This window comes from Polypterus senegalus, chromosome 1, assembly GCF_016835505.1.
Source record: "Polypterus senegalus isolate Bchr_013 chromosome 1, ASM1683550v1, whole genome shotgun sequence".
NCBI classification, from domain to species: domain Eukaryota; kingdom Metazoa; phylum Chordata; class Cladistia; order Polypteriformes; family Polypteridae; genus Polypterus; species Polypterus senegalus.
In genome coordinates, this window is record NC_053154.1 from 204,220,061 (window position 1) to 204,242,023 (window position 21,963).

General features: G+C 38.8%; 1 protein-coding gene across 3 annotated transcripts in view; it reads right to left on the minus strand.

Annotated features, from left to right (window-relative positions):
* The window catches only part of smad10a (SMAD family member 10a), a 138,544-nt gene that overhangs the window by 7,723 nt on the left and 108,858 nt on the right, over nt 1–21,963 (minus strand). For all 3 annotated transcript variants that reach the window (XM_039767637.1, XM_039767631.1, XM_039767622.1), the window contains 3 exons: nt 17,189–17,239; nt 16,744–16,927; nt 14,105–14,273 (listed from right to left, as the gene is read on the minus strand). In XM_039767637.1, coding sequence (XP_039623571.1) covers nt 14,105–14,273; nt 16,744–16,927; nt 17,189–17,239 — 404 coding nt within the window. The remainder of the gene's footprint in view (nt 1–14,104; nt 14,274–16,743; nt 16,928–17,188; nt 17,240–21,963) is intronic.

Consider the following 21,963-nt stretch of genomic DNA (forward strand, 5'->3'; position numbering starts at 1 on the left):
CTCCGCATAAACCCCGGAAGTGTTTTTGGATTAAAGGAGGCCAAATATTTAGGCTACCTCGTGGGACAAGGACAGGTGCGGCCACAGAGCTCCAAAGTGAAAGACATCTTAGAATGGCCCCGTCCGAGTACCAAGAAACAGGTGCAGGCTTTCTTGGGGCTTGCGGGTTACTACCGCCGGTTTGTTCCCGTTTCTCGAAGAGCAGCACCCTTGACTGACCTGACAAAAGGCGCCCCTATACGTGGTGTGGACCGACAAAGCAGAACAGCGTTCAGTGACCTAAAGAAGGCCCTAACGTCGGCACCTGTGTTACGGACGCCCGATTTTGGGCTCCGTTTATTCTCCAGACCGGCGCCGGACACAGGCCTGGGTGCCGTGCTGAGCCAAAGCGTCGATGGTGTCGAGCACCCTGTGATGTACCTTAGCGGAAACTGATGGACCGGGGACCCGTGCGCGGCAGTGGAGAGGGAGGCCTTGGCCATTAAGTGGGCAGTGACCCACCTCCGTACTACCTGCTGGGTCGCGAGTTCGCTCTGGTGACTGATCACGCTGCACTTCAGTGGATGTCCCTGCACAAAGAGTGAATCCGCGGGTCACCAGGTGGTTCCTGGACTTACAGCCGTATAAGTTCACTGTCACTTATCGGGGGGCACCCTTCAGGCCAATGCCGATGCCTCTCTCGTATTCACGACCTCTCGGTTAGGTCCGCCCGACCTGGCGGTCCTGGGCTAAGGGGGATCGTGTCACGCACGCGCGAGTAGGAGGCCGCGGATTGATTCGACAGCACCTGGGAAACCACTCGCCGCCAGGGAATGGTGGGGTATTAACTTTCTCCCTCTGCTTCCTCATAGGAAAAAGACCGTCCTGCACCATAGGCATGGATGACCGCAGTGCGATACTTCCGCCCTTCCTCCGCCATCTTGCCCTGGCGTCATCCTTCCCATCCTCCCTTGCGGTCCTTCCCGACATTCCTCCACTTCCGGCTCCTCCCCAATAAAATGGCGCGACGCCAGGAGTCGGCGCGCGTATGAACTGTTTGTTTATGATTTTGACCTGTTTTTTTTGTCTGTACAATATACGGGGCGGAAAACCCCAACCCTTGCTACTGTCTCTCGGTCCTTTACAATATATATATATATATATATATATATATATATATATATATATATATATATACTGCTCACAAAAATTAAAGGAACACTTTTTATTGGGCCTGGCATGAAATCAATTAAACCTGTCTGATAATTTTCTGGTTGGTTAAGCAGCTGAGGTCATTGTTAATCACTTTCAGCTGTATTGGTGTTCATGGACTTAACGACAGGTGCACTAAAGTGGCAACAATTAGAAAACCCTCAAAACAGGACTGGTTTTACATGTGGAGGTCATTTCAAGTTTCTCCCTCTTGATCTTTTTTGGCTGGTTTTCCACTTGTGCTAGTTTTGGCTTGAGTAATTATCTCTACTGGCAGTATGAGGCGATTCCTTAACCCTACAGCAGTGGCACAGGTTGTCCAACTTCTCCAGAATGGCACATCCACGCGTGCTGTAGCAAGAAGGTTTAATGTGTCTCCCAGCACAATCTCCAGAACATGGAGGAGATTTCAGGAGACTGGCTGTTATTCTCGGAGAGCTGGACAGGGCCGTAGAAGGTCCTCAACCCATTAGCAGGACCGATACCTGCTCCTTTGTGCAAGGCGGAACAGGCTGAGCACTGCTCGTGCCCTACAGAATGACCTCCAGAGGGCCACTGGTGTGAATGTCTCTACCCAAACAATCAGGAACAGACTTCATGAAGATGGCCTGAGGGCCCGACGTCCTGTAGTGGGCCCTGTGCTCACTGCCCAGCACCGTGGAGCTCGACTGGCATTTGCTCAAGAACACCAGAATTGGCAAGTCCGCCACTGGCCCTGTACTTTTACAGGCGAGCAGGTTCACCCTGAGCAGCTGTGATACACGTGAAAGAGTCTGGAGAAGACAAGGAGAACGATATGCTGCCTGCAACGTCGTTCAATATGACAGGTTTGGTGGTGGGTCAGTGATGGTCTGGGGAGGCATATCCATGGAGGGACGCACAGACATCTACTGCATAGGAAATGGTGCTCTGACTGCCATAAGGTATCAAGATGAAATCCTTAAACCCATTGTCAGACCCTACGCTGGTGCAGTAGGTCCTGGTTTCCTCCTAATGCGTGACAAAGCCCGGCCTCATGTGGCAAGAGTATGCAGGCAGTACCTGGAGGATGAAGGAATTGAAACAATTGAATGGCCTTCACAATCCCCTGACCTAAACCCAATAGAACATCTGTGGGACATTATGTTTCGGTCCGTTAGGCGCCGCCAGGTGCTCCTCAGACTGTACAACAGCTCAGGGATGCCCTCATACAGATCTGGGAGGAAATGCCACAAGACACCATCCGTCGTCTCATTAGGAGCATGCCCCGACGTTGTCAAGCATGCATACAAGCTCGAAGATACTGAAAAGCATTTTGAGTAGCAGAAATTAAGTTTTTGATAAAATGGACTAGCCTGCCACATCTTCATTTCACTCTGATTTTAGGGTGTCTACACAATTGAGCCCTCTGTAGGCAGAAAACTTTTATTTCCATTAAAAGACTTGGCATCCTTTTGTTTCTAAGACATTGCCCTGTCGTTAATTGTATAGATATCCAACTTCATATTGAGATCTGATGTATCTAATGTGTTTCTTTAAAGTGTTCCTTTAATTTTTGTGAGCGGGGTGGATGGCGGTGAGAGGGGGTGGGGTTGGTGGGTTGTTAATCAGTTTCAGCTGCTTTGGTGTTAATGAAATTAAAACAGGCAACAGGTGCACTAGAGGGGCAACAATGAGACAACCCCCAAAACAGGAATGGTTTAACAAGTGGAGGCCACTGACATTTTTCCCTCCTCATCTTTTCTGACTGTTTTTTCACTAGTTTTGCATTTGGCTATGGTCAGTGTCACTACTGGTAGCATGAGGCAATACCTGGACCCTGCAGAGGTTGCACAGACAGTCCAACTTCTCCAGGATGGCACATCAATATGTGACATTGCCAGAAGGTTTGCTGTGTCTCCCAGCACAGTCTCAAGGGCATGGAGGAGATTCCAGGAGACAGACAGTTACTCTATGAGAGCTGGACAGGGCCGTAGAAGGTCCTTAACTCATCAGCAGGACTGGTATGTGCTCTTTTGGGCAAGAAGGAACAGGAGGAGCACTGCCGGAGCCCTACAAAATGACCTTGGAGCTCAACTGGCATTTGCCATAGAATATCAGAATTGGCAAGTCCACCACTGGTGCTCTGTGTTTTTCACAGATGAGAGCAGGTTCACTCTGAGCACTTGTGACAGACGTGAAAGGGTCTGAAGAAGCCGTGGAGAATGTTATGATGCCTGTAACATCATTCAGCATGACTGGTTTGGTGGTGGGTCAGTGATGGTCTGGGGAGGCATATCCATGGAGGGACACACAGACCTCTACAGGCTAGACAATGGTGCCTTGACTGCCATTAGGTATCGGGTTAAATCCCTTGCACCCAATGTCAGACCCTATGCTGGTGCAGTGGAACCTGGGTTCCTCATGGTGCACGACAATGCCCGGCCTCATGTGGAGACAGTATGCAGACAGTTCCTGGAGGATGAAGGAATTGATACCATTGACTGGCCCCCACGCTCGCCTGACCTAACTCCAACATCTGTGGGACATTATGTTTCGGTCCATCCAATGTCGCCAGGTTGCACCTCAGACTGTACAGGAGCTCAGTGATGACCTGGTCCAGATCTGGGAGGAGATTCCCCAGGACACCATCCGCCGTCTCATTAGGAGCATGCCCCAACGTTGTCAGGCATGCATACAAGCACGTGGGGGCCATACAAATTACTGAGTACAAATTTTGAGTTGCTGCAATGAAATTTCAGCAAAATGGACTAACCTGTCGCATCATTTTTTCACTTTGATTTTCAGTGTGTCTTTGAATTCAGTAAGTTGATAATTTTCATTTCAATCAAACGATGTGGCATTCTTACGTTCCTAACACATTACCCCATCTACAGTATATCAGTATAGATATCCAGAATGATTTTTTCCCATTCAGATCTGATGTGTTTTCAAAGTGTTCCTTTAAATTTTTTGAGCAGTTTATATATATCCAACCGCTATATCTTAACTACAGGGTCACGGGGCTCTGCTGGAGCCAATCCCAGCCAACATTGGGTGCAAGGCAGGAAACAAACCACGGGCGGGGCGCCAGCCCACTACAGGGTGCGCACACACTCAGGACAATTTAGGATCGCCAATGCACCTAACCTGCATGTATTTGGATTGTGGGAGGAAATTGGAGTACCTGAAGCAAACCCACACAGACACGGGGAGAACATGCAAACTCCACGCAGCGTGAACCCGGGAAGCGAACCCAGGTCTCCTAACTGCAAGCCAGCAGCACTACCGACTTCGCCACGTGCTGCCCAGTTTTTATATATGTATACACACACACACACACACACATTATATACATATAGTGGGATGCAAAAGTTTGGGCAACCTTGTTAATAGTCATTATTTTCCTGTATAAATCGTTGGTTGTTACAATAAAAAATGTCAGTTAAATATATCATATAGGAGACACAAACAGTGATATTTGAGAAGTGAAATGAAGTTTATTGGATTTACAGAAAGTGTGCAATAATTGTTCAAACAAAATCAGGCAGGTGCATAAATTTGGGCACCACAAAAAAGAAATGAAATCAATATTTAGTAGAATCGCCTTTTGCAGAAATTACAGCCTCTAAACGCTTCCTGTAGGTTCCAATGAGAGTCTGGATTGTGGTTGAAGGTTTTTTGGACCATTCCTCTTTACAAAACATCTCTAGTTCATTCAGGTTTGATGGCTTCCGAGCATGGACAGCTCTCTTTATCTCACACCACAGATTTTCAATTATATTCAGGTCTGGGGACTGAGATGGCCATTCCAGAACGTTGTACTTGTTCCTCTGCATTAATGCCTTAGTGGATTTTGAGCAGTGTTTTGGGTCGTTGTCTTGTTGAAAGATCCAGACCCGGCGCAGCTTCAGCTTTGTCACTGATTCCAGGACATTGGTCTCCAGAATCTGCTGATACTGAGTGGAATCCATGCGTCCCTCAACTTTGACAAGATTCCCAGTCCCTGCACTGGCCACACAGCCCCACAGCATGATGGAACCACCACCATATTTTACTGTAGGTAGCAGGTGTTTTTCTTGGAATGCTGTGTTCTTTTTGCTCCATGAATAACGTCCCTTATTATGCCAAATAACTCAATTTTAGTTTCATCAGTCCACAGCACCCTATTCCAAAATGAAGCTGGCTTGTCCAAATGTGCTTGAGCATACCTCAAGCGGCTCTGTTTGTGCTGTGGGCGGAGAAAAGGCTTCCTCTGCATCACTCTCGCATACAGCATCTCCTTGTGTAAAATGCGCCGAATGGTTGAACGATGCACAGTGACTCCATCTGCTGCAAGATGATGTTGTAGGTCTTTGGTGCTGGTCTGTGGGTTGACTCTGACTGTTCTCACAATTCGTCACTTCTGTCTATCCGAAATCTTTCTTGGTCTGCCACTTCGAGCCTTAACTTGAACTGAGCCTGTGGTCTTCCATTTCCTCAATATGTTCCTAACTGTGGAAACAGACAGCTTAAATCTCTGGGACAGCTTTCTGTATCCTTCCCCTAAACCATGATGGTGAACAATCTTTGTCTTCAGGTCATTTGAGAGTTGTTTTGTGACCCCCATGTTGCTACTCTTCAGAGAAAATTAAAGGAGGAGGAAAACTTACAATTGACCCCCTTAAATACTCTTTCTCATTATAGGATTCACCTGTGTATGTAGGTCAGGGGTCACTGAGCTTACCAAGCCAATTTGAGTTTCAATAATTAGTTCTAAAAGTTTTGGAATCAATAAAATGACAATGGTGCCCAAATTTATGCACCTGCCTGATTTTGTTTGAACAATTATTGCACACTTTCTGTAAATCCAATAAACTTCATTTCACTTCTCAAATATCACTGTGTGTGTCTCCTATATGATATATTTAACTGACATTTTTTATCGTAACAACCAACGATTTATACAGGAAAATAATGACTATTAACAAGGTTGCCCAAACTTTTGCATCCCACTGTTTGCTACTTCTTGAGCAGCTTTTCTTTTCTCCACCCTAGAGGCCCACTGCTACTTTTCTTTCGTCGGCATCTTTTTGCGTTAAAACTGATTAAGTTAGTTTTTGTGTTGCAATTACTTAGCACGTTTTCTTTAATTTTTCACTTAAGCTGGCACTTAAGTCTTCAATCTGCCTCAAGAATGATTAGCAAAGGTGGTAGGGAATGTGAACGGTGCCTATACGCATGCACCACACGGCCGCCCTGCTGTGAACAGCCGAGAGCTGATTCTACAATAAAATAAAATAAAAATAAAAAGAGTAATAAAAATCATCACATCGAAAGCAGATAGTAGACGTCACATAGTATATGTGTACTAAATTTCAAATCAATAGGTGAAACGGTTTGCGAGCTACTGGTGATTTAAAATCCTGGACAGACAAACGAACAACCACGGTAACGTATTATATAAGAAGATATATATATATATATATATATATATATATATGAATTGATAAGACACATTGGCAATGGTGTGTTCAAGCAGTTGTCAAAACTTTCTTGAATCTCAATCTTCTTTAAATGAAGGACAGCTGATAAATTGACACTTCTTATAGACAAAAGATTCTAACACTTCATTACAGAAACATTTCTTGATATACTTTATACTTATTTGATATACTTTATTAATCCCCAAGGGGAAATTTTCTTTTGTATTTGGGGGTCAGAGAGTAGGTTCAGCTACTGTACAGCACCATTTTTCAGGTTAAAGTACTCGTAGGATCCTTTCTAATGGGATTTGAACTAAGCAACCTTTCAGATACCAGTGCAGATCCTTAACTACGAAGCCACCACGCTGTGAATTTTTTGCCTCACACTGGTGACTTGTCAATCCCCACAGGAATGGTCAGAGTGCAGTTATACAAGGAATGGTAAAGGTTTAAATAACAAAAGCACACTCCAGAGGGTGACAGTTGAGCCCAATAAAGTACTATTGGGGTATTATGCACTAGTTTCCTCATAGCCTGGCATCACCTGTTCATAGGACATTAATAGTTATAAAACCAAGGATGGACTAATGCAAAGAGGACACAATCAACATTGGTGCTTTATGCATTTTATTTCACTGCAATCAAAACAGTATCCAAGAAAATGCACTGCAATTCTTCAATAAATAAATAACCAAAGATAAAAACAGTGTAATTGTGGAGCTTGAAAATCCATAAATAAATGAAGCCAATAAATAAAATAGGTCCAATTCAAGAATTAAAATACAGTCATCAGGATCATTTTTTTCTTTCCCCAGATGTCGAGCCCCGGTGCATTCCACTCTTGACAATGTTTCCTCTGCTCAGCAGATGCATGCATGGTCAGGCCACCTCTTAATCTCTCTTACCAGCCACCGCACTTGGTCACTACTGGAGCCAGCATCCACTGTCCTGCCACCTGCCTTCATTCCAAGCAGGACCCCTGCACCACTCATTCACTCCAGCTCCTTCAATCACTCAATAGCAGTGACCATCCCATGGAGTGCTGTTCATCTCTCTCCCTGACTACCTTGCCTCCTTTACCCTGCATCTGGCTCAACCTTGACCCTGATGTTTACTCTATATCCCTGCTTGTCTTTCCTTCTTTTTAATTTTCACTCCACTCTGTCAGTTTCCTTTTTCACCCCAATTTCTCTCCAGCAAGGGCTGGCACTCCAAACAACCCCCGGGAACTCAATGAGGGACAGCTATACTAAGGTCTCTTGTGCACATTAAGTGCATATAGGCAAATTCCCTCATTAAGATCTCCACAACTGCATGGCTTTCCTCTCACATAGCTACGTAAAGCCACATGATCTGCACTGCCTCACTGTTGTTATTAAAACAATCCTGCACCACCAAGTACCCCTAACGCATTGTTGTCTCATGAAAGCAGTGGAGCCAGACACAAGAAAAGGACCCTGAAGCAACAACACAGGCCTCCTTTTTTACCCCATTATAGAAATAGAAAAGAAGGTTGTGCCCATAGGAAATCAGTTCATTGGTCATCGTTTTGAGATAGAGAACTCTGTTTTAGGTTCTCTAATAGGGAATCTATTTGTGTTAATGCTAAAGGGTAGAAGGAAACAGATTTAATTTAGGAGGAATATCATTCAAGTTAAGCTGGTATGTCTCATTTAAGAACATCTCTTTGGGCTACTCAGTCAGTCAATCTGGTGTCTCCTAGTACTCATATTATATACTGTATGCCTTTGTATAATTTAAAAATAAATTTGCCGGATTACAAAATGAGTGTTGTATTGTTAGGTTCATTTTTAAGAGATCATTGTCTTGCTCATAAGGAACAAATCAGTCCAGTTCTTAAATAGCAAAAACACAAATAGCCAAAAGATGGCACTCTAAAAAATTCAATGCCATGCAACCAGCAGTATTACACTAGTATTCCACAGGTCTGACAGAACAATGCTAATGATTACTGAAGGCTTAACAGTGGGCATTTTCTGAAACTGATTTACACATGAAAGCTTGTGTTTCCAAAATTAAATTAGAATTAAATCCTTATTCAGATAATACTAAAATGTATCATTTAAAACACCACTTTGTATACTATCCCATGAAAGGTTTAAAATAACATGGCAGCAGTAAATTTACAAGATTTAACAAGTAAAAACATACAAGGGGCCAAACATGAATCAAGAAATACTTTGTTTTATATATCCTTTATAACTAGTTATACATATTACAATATTTGCTTTTTTTTTTTTTACACACACAAATATTCATTTTAAGCTCCATATAATATGCACCATTTCTAAAGTAATTCTTTATAGACATTTTGCATATTATACAAAAAATACTGAAATTGTTATTGGATGTTTTTTTGTTATTCTTGATATTATGTTTCTATTACACTGTATATTCTATGTCATGAAAAAAGAGTTTATGTAATATACATTAAATGCTTTATTTAGTATCACCTCCCAGATCCAACCTCCTGAGGGCTTTAGCAGGGAGTACCCTTTGAATACCACCTTGTGGTTATTACCAGGACAATACTGGAAATCAGTTCCCTAGGCAGGAACACCCTATGAAAATTCTCCCTAGAGCTGTCTCTGGCAGTCCCAGGTGTGAACATATCTCCAAGCCCCATGTCCTAGTTAAAGGTCCAGGAACTCATTTCAATGTCCATGGAGTATTTACTATAATTGTGGGCTTGCATTTAAACATATTGAGATAATGTTCTTGGTGGTTGTTTACCCTGGGACATGGAGTGACTAGTGTGGGCTATATTTATTTATTTATTTTTCAAATACAGGCCAACCTCTTGTTATGTGTATGGCTTACTCCGTTCTTCCCTAAGCCACACCTTTTCATTTAGGTTATTTGACATTATAGTCAATCTGACATTATAGTCTAGAATTGTTCCTTTTCTATTGTAGGTTTTTGCACACCTTGTTCAGTTCCATTCTCTATCATTAAATTTGTATGGATTTTGATTGTAAACTATTCCCCATGAAAGTCTCTTATAATCAAGAAGTACTTTTCCAACCTCATTTTTGTGCCTAGTGTCATTTTACTCAAAGATTATGGTCATTCTTCAATGAAAATTCCAAAATAGAAGAGATGTTAAAAAGTATTTCCAGGGCAAGATCTAACCTGCAAACGTTGCAATCAAGTCCCTGCCTCACTGGGTCAAATGTTTTGGGCCTGCACCAAATTAACATCATTCTGGACAAAATTTTTTAAGTGCCTGTCAGACAGCCTTGGTGTCACAATCCCTCCTAACCCATTAACAGCTGTGTTTGGTGTTCTTCCAAATGGGCTTAAAGCGGAGAAGGACAAATAAACTATGATTGCCTTCACTACACTATTGGCACGCAGACTTATTTTGCTAAACTGGAAGAATCCTATCTCACCTCTGTTAAGTCAGTGGGTAACTGATGTTATATACTATTTGAAATTGGAAAAAATCAACAGAACTTTTTCAAAACCTGGCCTGATCTAATCAATAATATTTTAAAATAAGCTCTTAAAGCACTGAGGAAATAGATTCTCTTCCCATTTCTTTTTTTTTCTTCTCCATTTATCTTTATTAGCCTATTAAACTCATCAATGTATGTATTTTTACAAGCTTTAAGTTTTACTCTGTTGGCCATGCTCTCTTTCTCAGGGGTGGGGTTTGATTTGTTTTTAATCATATTTTTTTTTATAAACATTGATCTATCTGTATGGAATGATTACAATAAAATCAATAAAATAAAAAAAATTACTTGTACTGTGCGGTAAGCTATACAGTCATCATATGTTTAGTGGCACAGTAAAAGTGCTTAAACCTCTAGTTAAGGACTTTTTAAATATTACTGACTCTTTAAATCTTGTTCAATCAGTGAGGGTTCCTGCCCATGAGCGTGGGCACACAATGGATCTCATTTTACCTTATAGGATACAAATTTGTAAAAGTGTGATACATTATGTTTGTCTCATCAAATGCGCATTATAATTAAGAATCAGTTAAATCTTGTGTCCCTGCTCACTGCTCCTGCACCAGTAACCCCACTATTGTTAGGAGGTTCACTGTTGCCTAAAAAGATGCTACTCAGGCCTATGCTTTAAACCAAGCACCTCACTCACCTTAATGCTAACAACTTTATCATTTTAATTCCAATTGCTCCAGTATTTTAAACTGCTCCATTGAAGACTTAATTTGCTAAAACTAACTCCAAACCATGGTAAAATGAGGACACAAAGGCCCCATGACAAGTATGCATTAGAGCCGAGTATAAGTGTAAAAAAGGTAAGCTTCGGGTGTCTTAGGATATCTTTAGTGATTGTCTGTTAAATTACCAGAATTCCATCAAGAATGCTAGGACCAATAATTCTCAGGTATTATTATTAATTGTCATTAACAAGGGGTTTTGTTTAACTTCATTAACATCATTACTAATCCTGTTTCTGCATGCCTTAATGTATCCCTGTCAACTTTTGAAATGTTCTTAGTTTCTTTGAAGAAAAGACTGCTGTTATCAGACCAGTCAGCCCATTTGACTTACTCTACTGTACTGATTCAGGCTGAGCTACTGTCTCTCTCCTACCTGGCAAAAATTATTGGTCAAATTAAATCTACAAATTGTTCTTCTGATACTGTCCCCTGTTGGCTTCTTAAACAGGTTTGACATTGCTGAACTTATTATGTTGATTACGATCAATGCCTGATATTTCAGGCCTATATCTATATTGCCATTTCTCTTTAAGGTCCTGCCTAAGAAAACTGTTCTTCTGAAACTCCACATCTTTCTAGAGACAAATGGTATTGGTGAAATATTCCAGTCTGATTTTAAAGCTCATCACAGTAAACCTCTTTCTAATAGTTGATTCTGGTCTCCTTATGCTTTTAGACCTTTTTTAACATAGTGGACCATGATATTCTTACTATCCATCTTGATCAGGATATTAGCAAATAAGCTACTGTTCTTGCTTAGTTCAGGTCATATCTGATGGACAGAAATGTTTCTATATGCTTTGGGGACTGCTCCTCCTCTTCAGCCCTGTGGCATCTCCCAAGCATCCATTTGGGAGTCCCATGTTACTTTCACTGTATATACTCCCCTTAGGGTCTTTAAAAATGTGGTATCTCTTTCTACTGTCATGCTGATGACACACAAATCTACTTATCATTGAAAAGCAGTCATTCCCCTACGTCCTTATTTGACTGTGTATAAGACATAAAATCTTGTATGTCGTTAAATGTTCTTGATTTTAATGCGATTAAAGCTAAGATTTTGAAGCTCTCTGATCCCCACAGTGTCTCTGATTGTATTTTTTCTAATTTTGGCTTACTAGATTACATTAAATCCTGTGCTTGGAACGTAGGTGTGATATTTAATGTTGACCTCAAATTAGATAAACCATAAATTATGTTGTTATGGCCTGTTTTTTCCAACTACGACTATTAGCCAAGATCAAGTCCCTTTTGACTGTTACTGATCTTTAATATTTGACTAATGCCTTTATTTTTTTGTAACTGTATTACTGTAGTTCATAATAGACTAGATTTACCCAGCAAGCTCTCTCTCATTTACAACTGGTCCAAAATGCTGCAGCTAGACTTTTAACAGGCACATGTAAGTATGACCATATTTCCCCAACATTTGCCACCCTTTATTGGTATTACAGGGTTGATTTTGAATTGTTATTGTTTGTTTTTAAGTGATCAAAAGGATTAGTACCTTCCTAACTTTTCAGTGTTTTACATTGTTACATTCCATCTCATGAACTTGGATCCTTTGATTAGTGGCGCTTATGCAACAGCTGCTTCTACGCTTTGGAACAATATACCTGCTTATGTCAAGTCTGCACCAAAAGTGGGCATTTTTAAATCAATGTCGAAAACACATCTTTTCTATTCGGCTTTTAATTATATTCGGTTCATTTAAATTTTTTATTTATTTACTATTGTGCTTTATGTTTTACATCTCTTGTCTAATTTTATCCTGTCTTTTTACCTTTATTTACCTTTATTTTAATGTTCAGAACTTTGGTAAACATATGTTTTTTTAAACTAAACTGTTGTTACTTTATTGAAAAGTTAATTTAAACATATGTAGTCTAGACTTTTCAATATGAATTGCATAAGTAAATGTAAATGGAATGAAGGTCTAAATGTCTAAGATACTGGCAGTTGTAGTGAAAAGTAACATTAATCAGCACAAGAGCATTTTCTCTGTCTTATATTGGCTAAAGCTCTGGACCTTAAACCACAAGGCTGTCAAGTTCAATTCCCGCATCCTGACTCATTATGTGACCCTCAGTGAGTCACTTAATTGGACTGTTCACCTGTAAATAATAAACAATGTAAAAATACTATATTCTGATCTTACAAGTCTTCTTGAAGAAAGGCATTAAGTTTAGTCAATAACAACAATAAATGGGTTACATTGCCAGAAGGACGGTGGTATACAAATGGAATGGAACAAATTAGGGCAACTTCACGTGAGGCATGTTGGTTTAGAAGTAAATACATAATATTATGGTGAAAGAAACCATCTAGGTGTCCAGTATATCTACTAATATGATTCAATGACATAAAAATTGACTTTGGGATTCAAGACCTATCAATAAAACCTTCCTGACTTTATTAACTTTTAATAGCTAAAGAAGCAAAACTCATTTTTATTACACTGTGCTATGGACAGGTATAGACACATTATGAAAATATTATATTAAAAAAATAATGTAATAGACTACAATTTGAAACATTTATTATCTCCTTTCTGCAATGGATTAATAGTAGAAACCAGTCCTAGTTAGGATGACAATCCATTTCAGGTATCATCTTATGTAATAAGCTACCGTGGCTGTCTGTTTGTCTGTCCAGGATTTTAAATCACCTGTAGCTCGCAAACCGTTTGACCTATTGACCTGAAATTTGGTCCACATATACTACATGACGTCTACTATCCGCTTTCGGTGATGATTGACCTCCAAGGTTATTCCTCTCTTTATTTTTATTTTATTTTATTGTAGAATCAACTCTCGGCAGCGGCCAGCAGGGTGGCCATGCGGTTCATGTGTATGGGCGCCGTTCTCATCCCTACCACCTTTGCCGTGAAAAATTAAGGAAAACGTACTAAATAATTGCAACACAAACAATGACTTAATCAGTTTTAACGTGAAAAGATGGTGACGAAAGAAGAGAAGAAGCGGGCTGCTAGGGTGGAGAAAAGAAGAGCTGCTCAGGAAGCAGCAAGCGCATCAACCTCTGAGCAAATGAATGCTAAATATACATAAAGAGTGTATGAAAACTATGAATGCTCAAGTCAAGTGTATTCACTGCACGTTATTGTGCAGTGCGTCGTTACTGGTCTGTAATATATTTTCTGAAATCATAAACATAAAAAATGTGATATACTGATCTACATAAATACTGCATGATATTTGATTTAATTTTTCAAAGACTGTATGTAGTACAGCTGACCTCCAATGTATGGGCTCACCTTAATATAGGCTCCTGGGTAGATCTTGTGTACAGCATCTCCTGGTGCCCGGCCAGCCTCTCGGTCAAGATAATAACTCTGAACAAAAACAGCATGATCACTGAGACAGCGCATCCACACATCACCCTCTCCACGACACTCCAGCTGCACCCCCTTCCCAATGTGTAACCTATGAGACAGGAGAAATACAAGAAAACCTTTTTTGTAGAATGTCTAGAACATGCCTCAGAAACAATATTTTCATATCTACAAAAACTTCTATTTACTGCACAATATAAAATACAGAGCTTTTTAAATTAGGGCTGTTTTAAGCATGTGCGTCTCTGCTTCTATTACACAGTATATTCCTTATAAGTAGTGAATTTTTTATACTGTATGCATTGAAACAATTAAGCTTTCCACTCAAATTATTCTCACTGTAAAAGTGTTTAAGTTTCTATTTTAAGGAAGTAAAGGTATATTATATATTTAAATAGAAATAGTCTTCAAGCTTAGCAGTGTACCAAGCATAGACAGGAAGATCCATTAAATTGCCAATTTTTGGAACAAAGCCCCTTTTTGTCCATTATATTCATTCAAATCTAACACCTAGCCTTACAACAATTCCATACATGTTAGAATACATGTTAGTAATATTTGACAGCAAGTAACATCCTTCATTAATAACACCTAAACCATACATGTATGCATGCATTTTGCAGCTTAGGAGTTACTAAAAGGCAGATAAGAAGCAAAACCAGATTCACACTACCAACGAAGGACATGTGATTACACTATTCCTGTCAACATATTGAAAAAGGCAGGCCCATATTGAAACTTGGATTTTAGATGCAAGTTTAACATGTTATACTAAAACAAAAAATACAAAAATAAATTTCTTGCTTTTACGCACAAGCTGCATTATTGGAACAAGGGGTAAAGAAAGTATCCTAGCAAAATTGTTCAGACAGACAGCCATCTTTCTATAAAGATAATTTGGTGTTGAGACTCACTTTTTCCCTTATACAATTAGATCTGTAAGTATTTGGACAGTTCTTGGAGATGGCCATGGGTTACAGACTTGAGGCAGTAACTGTCTGTAAAGGATTTTCAACCAAATATGAAAATCATCATTATATTTATGATAATCTTAGTTTGTCCAAATACTTTTGAGCCCCTGGAAAGGAGGTTTGGAGCCAAGAAAGAAAAATGGCTGTCATTCCTAAACGGTTCATAAAGATATTTTTGGTAAACCCTTTAAATTACAGCTGAACGTCTAAGCTTCAACCACAAAGATAATAAATTAATTTCAAATCCACTGTGGTGGTGTACAGAGCCAAAATTATGAAAATTGTGTCACTGTTCAAATACTTATTGACCTGACTTTATATATACAGTATATATTATACAAAGTTGACTGACTTGACACACTCAATAACTTACTTACATACTCACTCATCAACAAAAACAATATTTCATGTTTAGGTAAAGAGATTAAATTTGGCAGGATGGTACATTTAAGGCAGTAGGTATCCACTAAGACAGGACATTTTGATGTATCAATATTTAGGATTAAAACTACAATATAAAAAATAAATAACTAAAAATCTTAAAAATGCCTTGACAGATTTCATTGCAAGTTGGTGATATTATAGGAAAAAAAATTAGCCAATGTGTTTTTTTTATTTGTGGATACATTTTTTATTTGTTGATATTTATTAATATTGTGTTAATTTATATACTCTCAGCTGTGCTATGAGTGTGCTTTAGGCAAATGAAGGACGTAGCAGAAGTTGACAAGCCAAGTGAATAGCACCAGAAACCAAAAGGGTGGACGGATGACTGAAGATAGGGTGGTGTACTGGACAGGAAAAGATAGACATGATCACATTATAAAATGTAAGGAGAAAAGTGTGGAGAAGCTCAATGGTCAGCAAATGCTGGGTTTTTGCTGTCGACTACCAGCACTTAGAGATGATAGGTGATCCTGGTTTTTGGTTATCCTCTCCGCTCCTTTGATCACTTAGCCTCCAGCTGTGGTGCTTAAAACTGACATCACCCCACCACACCCCCCAACTGCTGAATAATTGCCATGCTGTGGAGTCAAAGGGAGAGATGTCAGTCTTAGATACTGGTGCTAGAATTTCTAATAAAGAAGCCACAGAAACTGTTTTGGGACGATCAAATACTGCTTTTGATCTAAACGCTCTAAAACAATGTAACTGTACAAGATTACAGATCAAAGCCTAACACTCAAAGCTGACTGAAGTTACCATTTATACAGGATGTGCTATAGGGTGAAATCATAATTATTCTTAAAATTACCATTCTTCCTACTAATTACCTGTTTTAATGCAAACAAATACAGTTTCCTATAAAACTGTGTTTTGCAGTGAACATCAACAAAAGCCAAAGACAGTCACTTCAAAAAGCAGGAATGTTTTACTGATGGTCAATTGTACCTAGCGTACTCTGGAGTATAATATTAGCCCCTGGTGTAAAAAAAAAAAAAACAAATATTGAATACAGAAAAGCACTCAATTAGTTAGTACTTGTGATATATCTGATTGACCAACACCACTATAAATGAGGTCCATTGTCATAGGAAAGTTCCCGTAGCATCTGGAAGAAAAAATAAGCTTACATACTGATAAACACACCTGGCTCTTTCACTGGCATCAGTCCTGTGCACATTGGAGAGCTGTCCCAAACAGAAACGGTCTCCACCAGAAGGGTCCACATAACCATCCACAGTAACTACTGGGCAGCTGGCCGGCACCTTGAACATCTCACCCACTTGAACATCCATCTCAAAGTAGGCAATCGAGCACCAGAATTCTGGGCCTACACATAGTTAAGAAAGGTAAAACAGGTCATGTCACAACAACTGCTTATTTGTTGCATTTCTAATGACAACTCAAGCACACAGAAAATTATTAAGAGAAACTGAAGGGAGTTAATGGTAAAGAATCTTTTATATATTTTACATAATCAAATGAATTGCATACTGTTTAGTAAAGCAGAAAACATAGCTGAGACTACTGTAAGTCATTTGAGGCAGTCAAGAAAAATAAAGAGAGATGGAGTCATCTGACACTTGCTTACCTGGATGTGTGGACACTGGGGGAAAGGATAGGTTGTTGTGGTGCTGTGACCCTATGAAAAAGAAATAATGACATGACAGAAATAAACAGGACTTTGAGCAATTTATGCTTACTCTAAGAAATAAAAGCACAGAGCTTTCATCAAATATCTTTTTGAAGATACTTCAATTAATGTGTTGTGTTAAACTACAGTTTATACCGACAATGACACAGAATATGGTGAGCACTGTTTTAATGTATACTATAAAGTTCTAACAGTCAGCTTAGTTAAGAAATGCCACTTGACTATGAATTGAAGATCAGAAATCCAAAACAATGGTATTATATTTGCCAAAAAAAATTCAAGCTAAATATCTGAATTTTTTTCTGATGAACAAAAACATTTAATCTAAATCAGGCATTTAACATTACCAAAACAAAATGACAAGAATTGAAAGTTACGCATTTCTTAAAAAGCATATGAATAATAAAAGGATACAAACATTATTCAGTATCACCCTACTTATCATCTCATCTTAACAATAATTATATGCTATAATAAACATAATAATAGGGATTGTGCAGTGGTTAGCACATTTTCGCCATGTCTGCAATTTCTGCATGTTTTTGGTACATTGGTTTTCTTCCCACATCCCAAAGACACAGACGTTAGTTTAATTGGTGCCTCTAAACTGGACAAGTGTAGTAGTAGTATAGGATTGTCAAGTGCTCATAGAACAGTGAAATTCTTATTTGAACATCCAGCCAACAAGCAACATGTCACCACTCTATAACACCATGATGAACAAAAATGTGTTCAGTGTCAAGTGCATGTTAGTGTGCTCAGTGTGCTGGTGTCATATCTGTGCTTGGTGCCAACCTTGTGCTTAAGGTGGTCAGCTTTGAACTGGTTAAGTGGGTTGGAAAATGGACAGATACATAAATAAAACTAAACACTTAAATAAAATGTATGAAATGTACATCTCGACAAGGATGTATATTGTCCTCAATTCCAGTGCCTCACTCTACATTTTTCTCAAATAATTAACACCATTAGTAAATCTGCTTGTCAATGAACATGAGTTGCATGAATTAACAAACTGATGCTCCTTTCTCTAAACCTGAAGAATTATTTACCAAGCAGAGTATTTCACTTCCAGCATGCTTAACACAGTCAATCTGAATTTCATTCAATACATACATATTTTTATATATTAACTATATACCCCATGGCTCTCTACAAGTGACATGAAAAATGATTAAGACTGATGTTAACTTATCTGCTAAGGAAATTATAAATCAATTGCTTTACTACAGTTTCCTTCAGTCAGATAATGAAATAATATTCCAGTGTCACTTGATAAGGTGGAAGTACATTTTTCTGGTAAGAGTGGGCAAGGGAAGGAATGTAACTTTAAAAGGGTTAACAAAAATAAACATTTAAAATGTCAACTTTAAAATTTCCATTTTCTCTACCATCAAGAATGAAGTAATTCCTAAACCATAGAAACAAATACTTATTTTTTATTTACAGTGAAGGAGGTCAAACGAGACTTCTTAGCAAGTAGTATTATTGGCAAAATAAGCTAACCATTGCTACTTAAGCAAGGGATAGAATCATAACAATTAACATTTTCCTTCCATACTTCTACAGCAAAATAAAAGTAGGGGTAGTATTATATAAAAAGGATATTAATATTGCTCCATACCTTCAACCAAACAAAGCAACTGGATTCCAAAGTAACAGCAAAATATTCTATGCTTCGTTCTGGAGTAAAGAATATACAGTATACTAAAAGATGCAGAACCCTAAGAAATTCTCTCTCCTATGCTCTTTTTTTATGAGAAGTAAATACATTTTTAAACAAGTCAGAATTTAATTTTCTGTGGTAGGGAAACAAGCAAACTTTATTTGTATATTTGACACAAACCAACCTAAAGATTCGACAGGTTTTTAAAATTTGTATAGCAATTATTAGCACTTAATCATTCTGAAAATCAAATAGAAATGAAAAGGATTTGGTGTAACCAATACCTGTTTTATTTAAACACTTTGTAACAAAGAATACACATTTTACACACACACTGAACTGTAAACTCAAAGACAGGTGGTGCAAGGCAACTCTGCACTGGACAAGTTTACCTTGGAGGCAGGCTTTAATAAAAAAGCTACATTTTCTAGTACGATACGTGTTTTCTCATATCATTTACAGTAAGAATGTGGCTTTCTCTAAAACACACTTAAGGAGCTGTATTCTAGGCAGAGTATGGATATTTATGCCAGTTTGATTTTTTCAGACTAACTAAAAATTGCTATACAAATTTTAACCATTTACAGTTCAGAAATTAGTCAGTCTCCCATCACACTGATTTGTGACTTTAAAGCAAGTGCATGCACCTGCAACATTGCTCTATCTGAATGATAAAATGACAAACAGCATGGGCTTCATTCAACTTTCACATGTAAAAAAAGACTAGGCACATCATGACAATAGTGAAAATAATTTCTTTAAATAAGTTCATTTTATAATGTTGCCAAGATGAATTTGTGATATACTGTATCTATTAAATTTCCCTATAGGATAAGTCATTAATAGCTTAAATAAAAATAAAATGGAAAAAAAATTAATTTAATTTCATTTTCATAATCTGTTTATTTGCTAATATTGTTTTCTTTAGGGTGATTAGTAATGTACAGAGAGAAAAGGATTGCTCACACGCTTCTACATTATTTCTACATGAGTAATTAAGTATTCATTACAGAACAGCTTCCATCTTTTAACAAAACTGTACAGTTTATCTTCACTTTTCTTGAACATGCATATTCAAAGGCAGGAGTATCTATGACCAGTAAATGAGCATGTGAGACTCTTGTCAATGTATAACTAATTGAGCGACTAAAAGCATAAAGCACTGTGACTTGTAGGGGGCATTCCAGCACTCCAAACCCCAAACACAAAGGCACAAGCATAAACACCTTTCACTTCTCCGTCTCTTTTCTGCCACTCTGCTCTGGTAAGCTTGTCCTCTTCCACACGACTCCATCTTGCCCAGGTGTTGCAGAGAGGCTCCTTTTATTTATTTATTTTTTAATTTTATTGATTTAATTAAAATCAAATAACATTCCATACAGATAACTCAAGTTTAAAAAGAAAAAAAAAACACACAAAAAGGTTCAAAACAAATCAACCCCACACCTAGGCCAGAAAGAGAGCTAGGCCAGCAGATTCAAATTTTAAGCTAGCAAAAATAAGTAAATAGATAAATTAATAAATGAATAAAGATAAATTGAGTAAAAGATGGGAGAGAACCTGCTTCCTCAATTTAAATGCTTATTCTAAAATGTTATTGATTAGATCCTGCTAGATTCTGAAAACGTTTTGTACAGATCCTGTAAGTACAAATTTGATATTTTTCCAGTTTCAAATTGCCAATGGAGTAAAATTCAAAGCTTGTAAAAATACATAAATTGATGAGTTTAATGAGCAGATAAAGATAAATGGAGAAGAAAAAAAAAAGAAATGGGAAGAGAATCTATTTCCTCAGTGCTTTAATAGCTTATTCTAAAATATTATTGACTAGCAAAATACCCACGCTTCGCAGTGGAGAAGTAGTGTGTTGAAGTAAAGAAAAAGAAAAGGAAACATTTTGAAAATAACGTAACATGATTGTCAATGTAATTGTTTTGTCACTGTTATGAGTGTTGCTGTCATATATATCTATACTAATAAAAGGCAAAGCCCTCACTGACTCATTCACTGACTGACTGACTGACTGACTCATCACTAATTCTCCAACTTCCTGTGTAGGTAGAAGGCTGAAATTTGGCAGGCTCATTCCTTACAGCTTCCTTACAAAAGTTGGGCAGGTTTCATTTTGAAATTCTACGCGTAATGGACATAACTGGAAGCTATTTTTCTCCATATACTGTAATGGAGTTGAGCTCGAAAGACGTGGGGGGCGGAGTTTCGTGTGACATCATCACGCCTCCCACGTAATCACGTGAACTGACTATCAACGCAGTACGTTGAAAACCAGGAAGAGCTCCAAAAAGCGCTGAAGAAAACATGCATTATATAATTCAGAAGGCAGCGAAACAATAAGAAGCGAGCGAGTGACATATACAACCATATTCATGAGTGCTGCTACTTCGGAAACAAAGAACGGTGTAAACCTAAAGTTTCATAGACAGGCTGCCGCTGGCGTTTGTCATGTCCACGGGTAATGCGGGATACAAGTTTAATGAGAGGACACAGGATATAAACGAGAGTTTTGATCACTTTGTAACTAAGTTAAAATTGTAGGTGAAGGGCTGTGCTTATGCAAATTCCGAGAGACTGTGTTTGTGGGGATTGACAGTTAAGGCGGGTGGGGGAGTCACGTCATCATCTCCCCTCCCATTCACGTCATTTCACTGTGAGCTGAGCTCTGCAGCTAACGCCGTCTTGAGGAACCAACTTTGTGACGCTGCCACCAAATACTCTCAGGAAAATCCACAAGTAAATACACACGCTGTCTGTAGAGTTTCTCCACACTGAATCCTCCAGGCACTACTTACAAAAGGTTACATTGACAATCGTGTTACGTTATTTTTAAAATGTTTCCTTTTCTAAGCACAAGCACAGCTGAGAAGCTTTGATGCATGTGCTCCATAACACGTTAAAAAATCACGCATTTAATCACACTTTGCATTACAAACAAAGGGGAAATTCTGTCAATGCATGATTTCCTGGTACACAGATTACATTTATCAGCGCTTCCCGATTCATTTTACCCTCACACCCCCTTGGTTTGAGA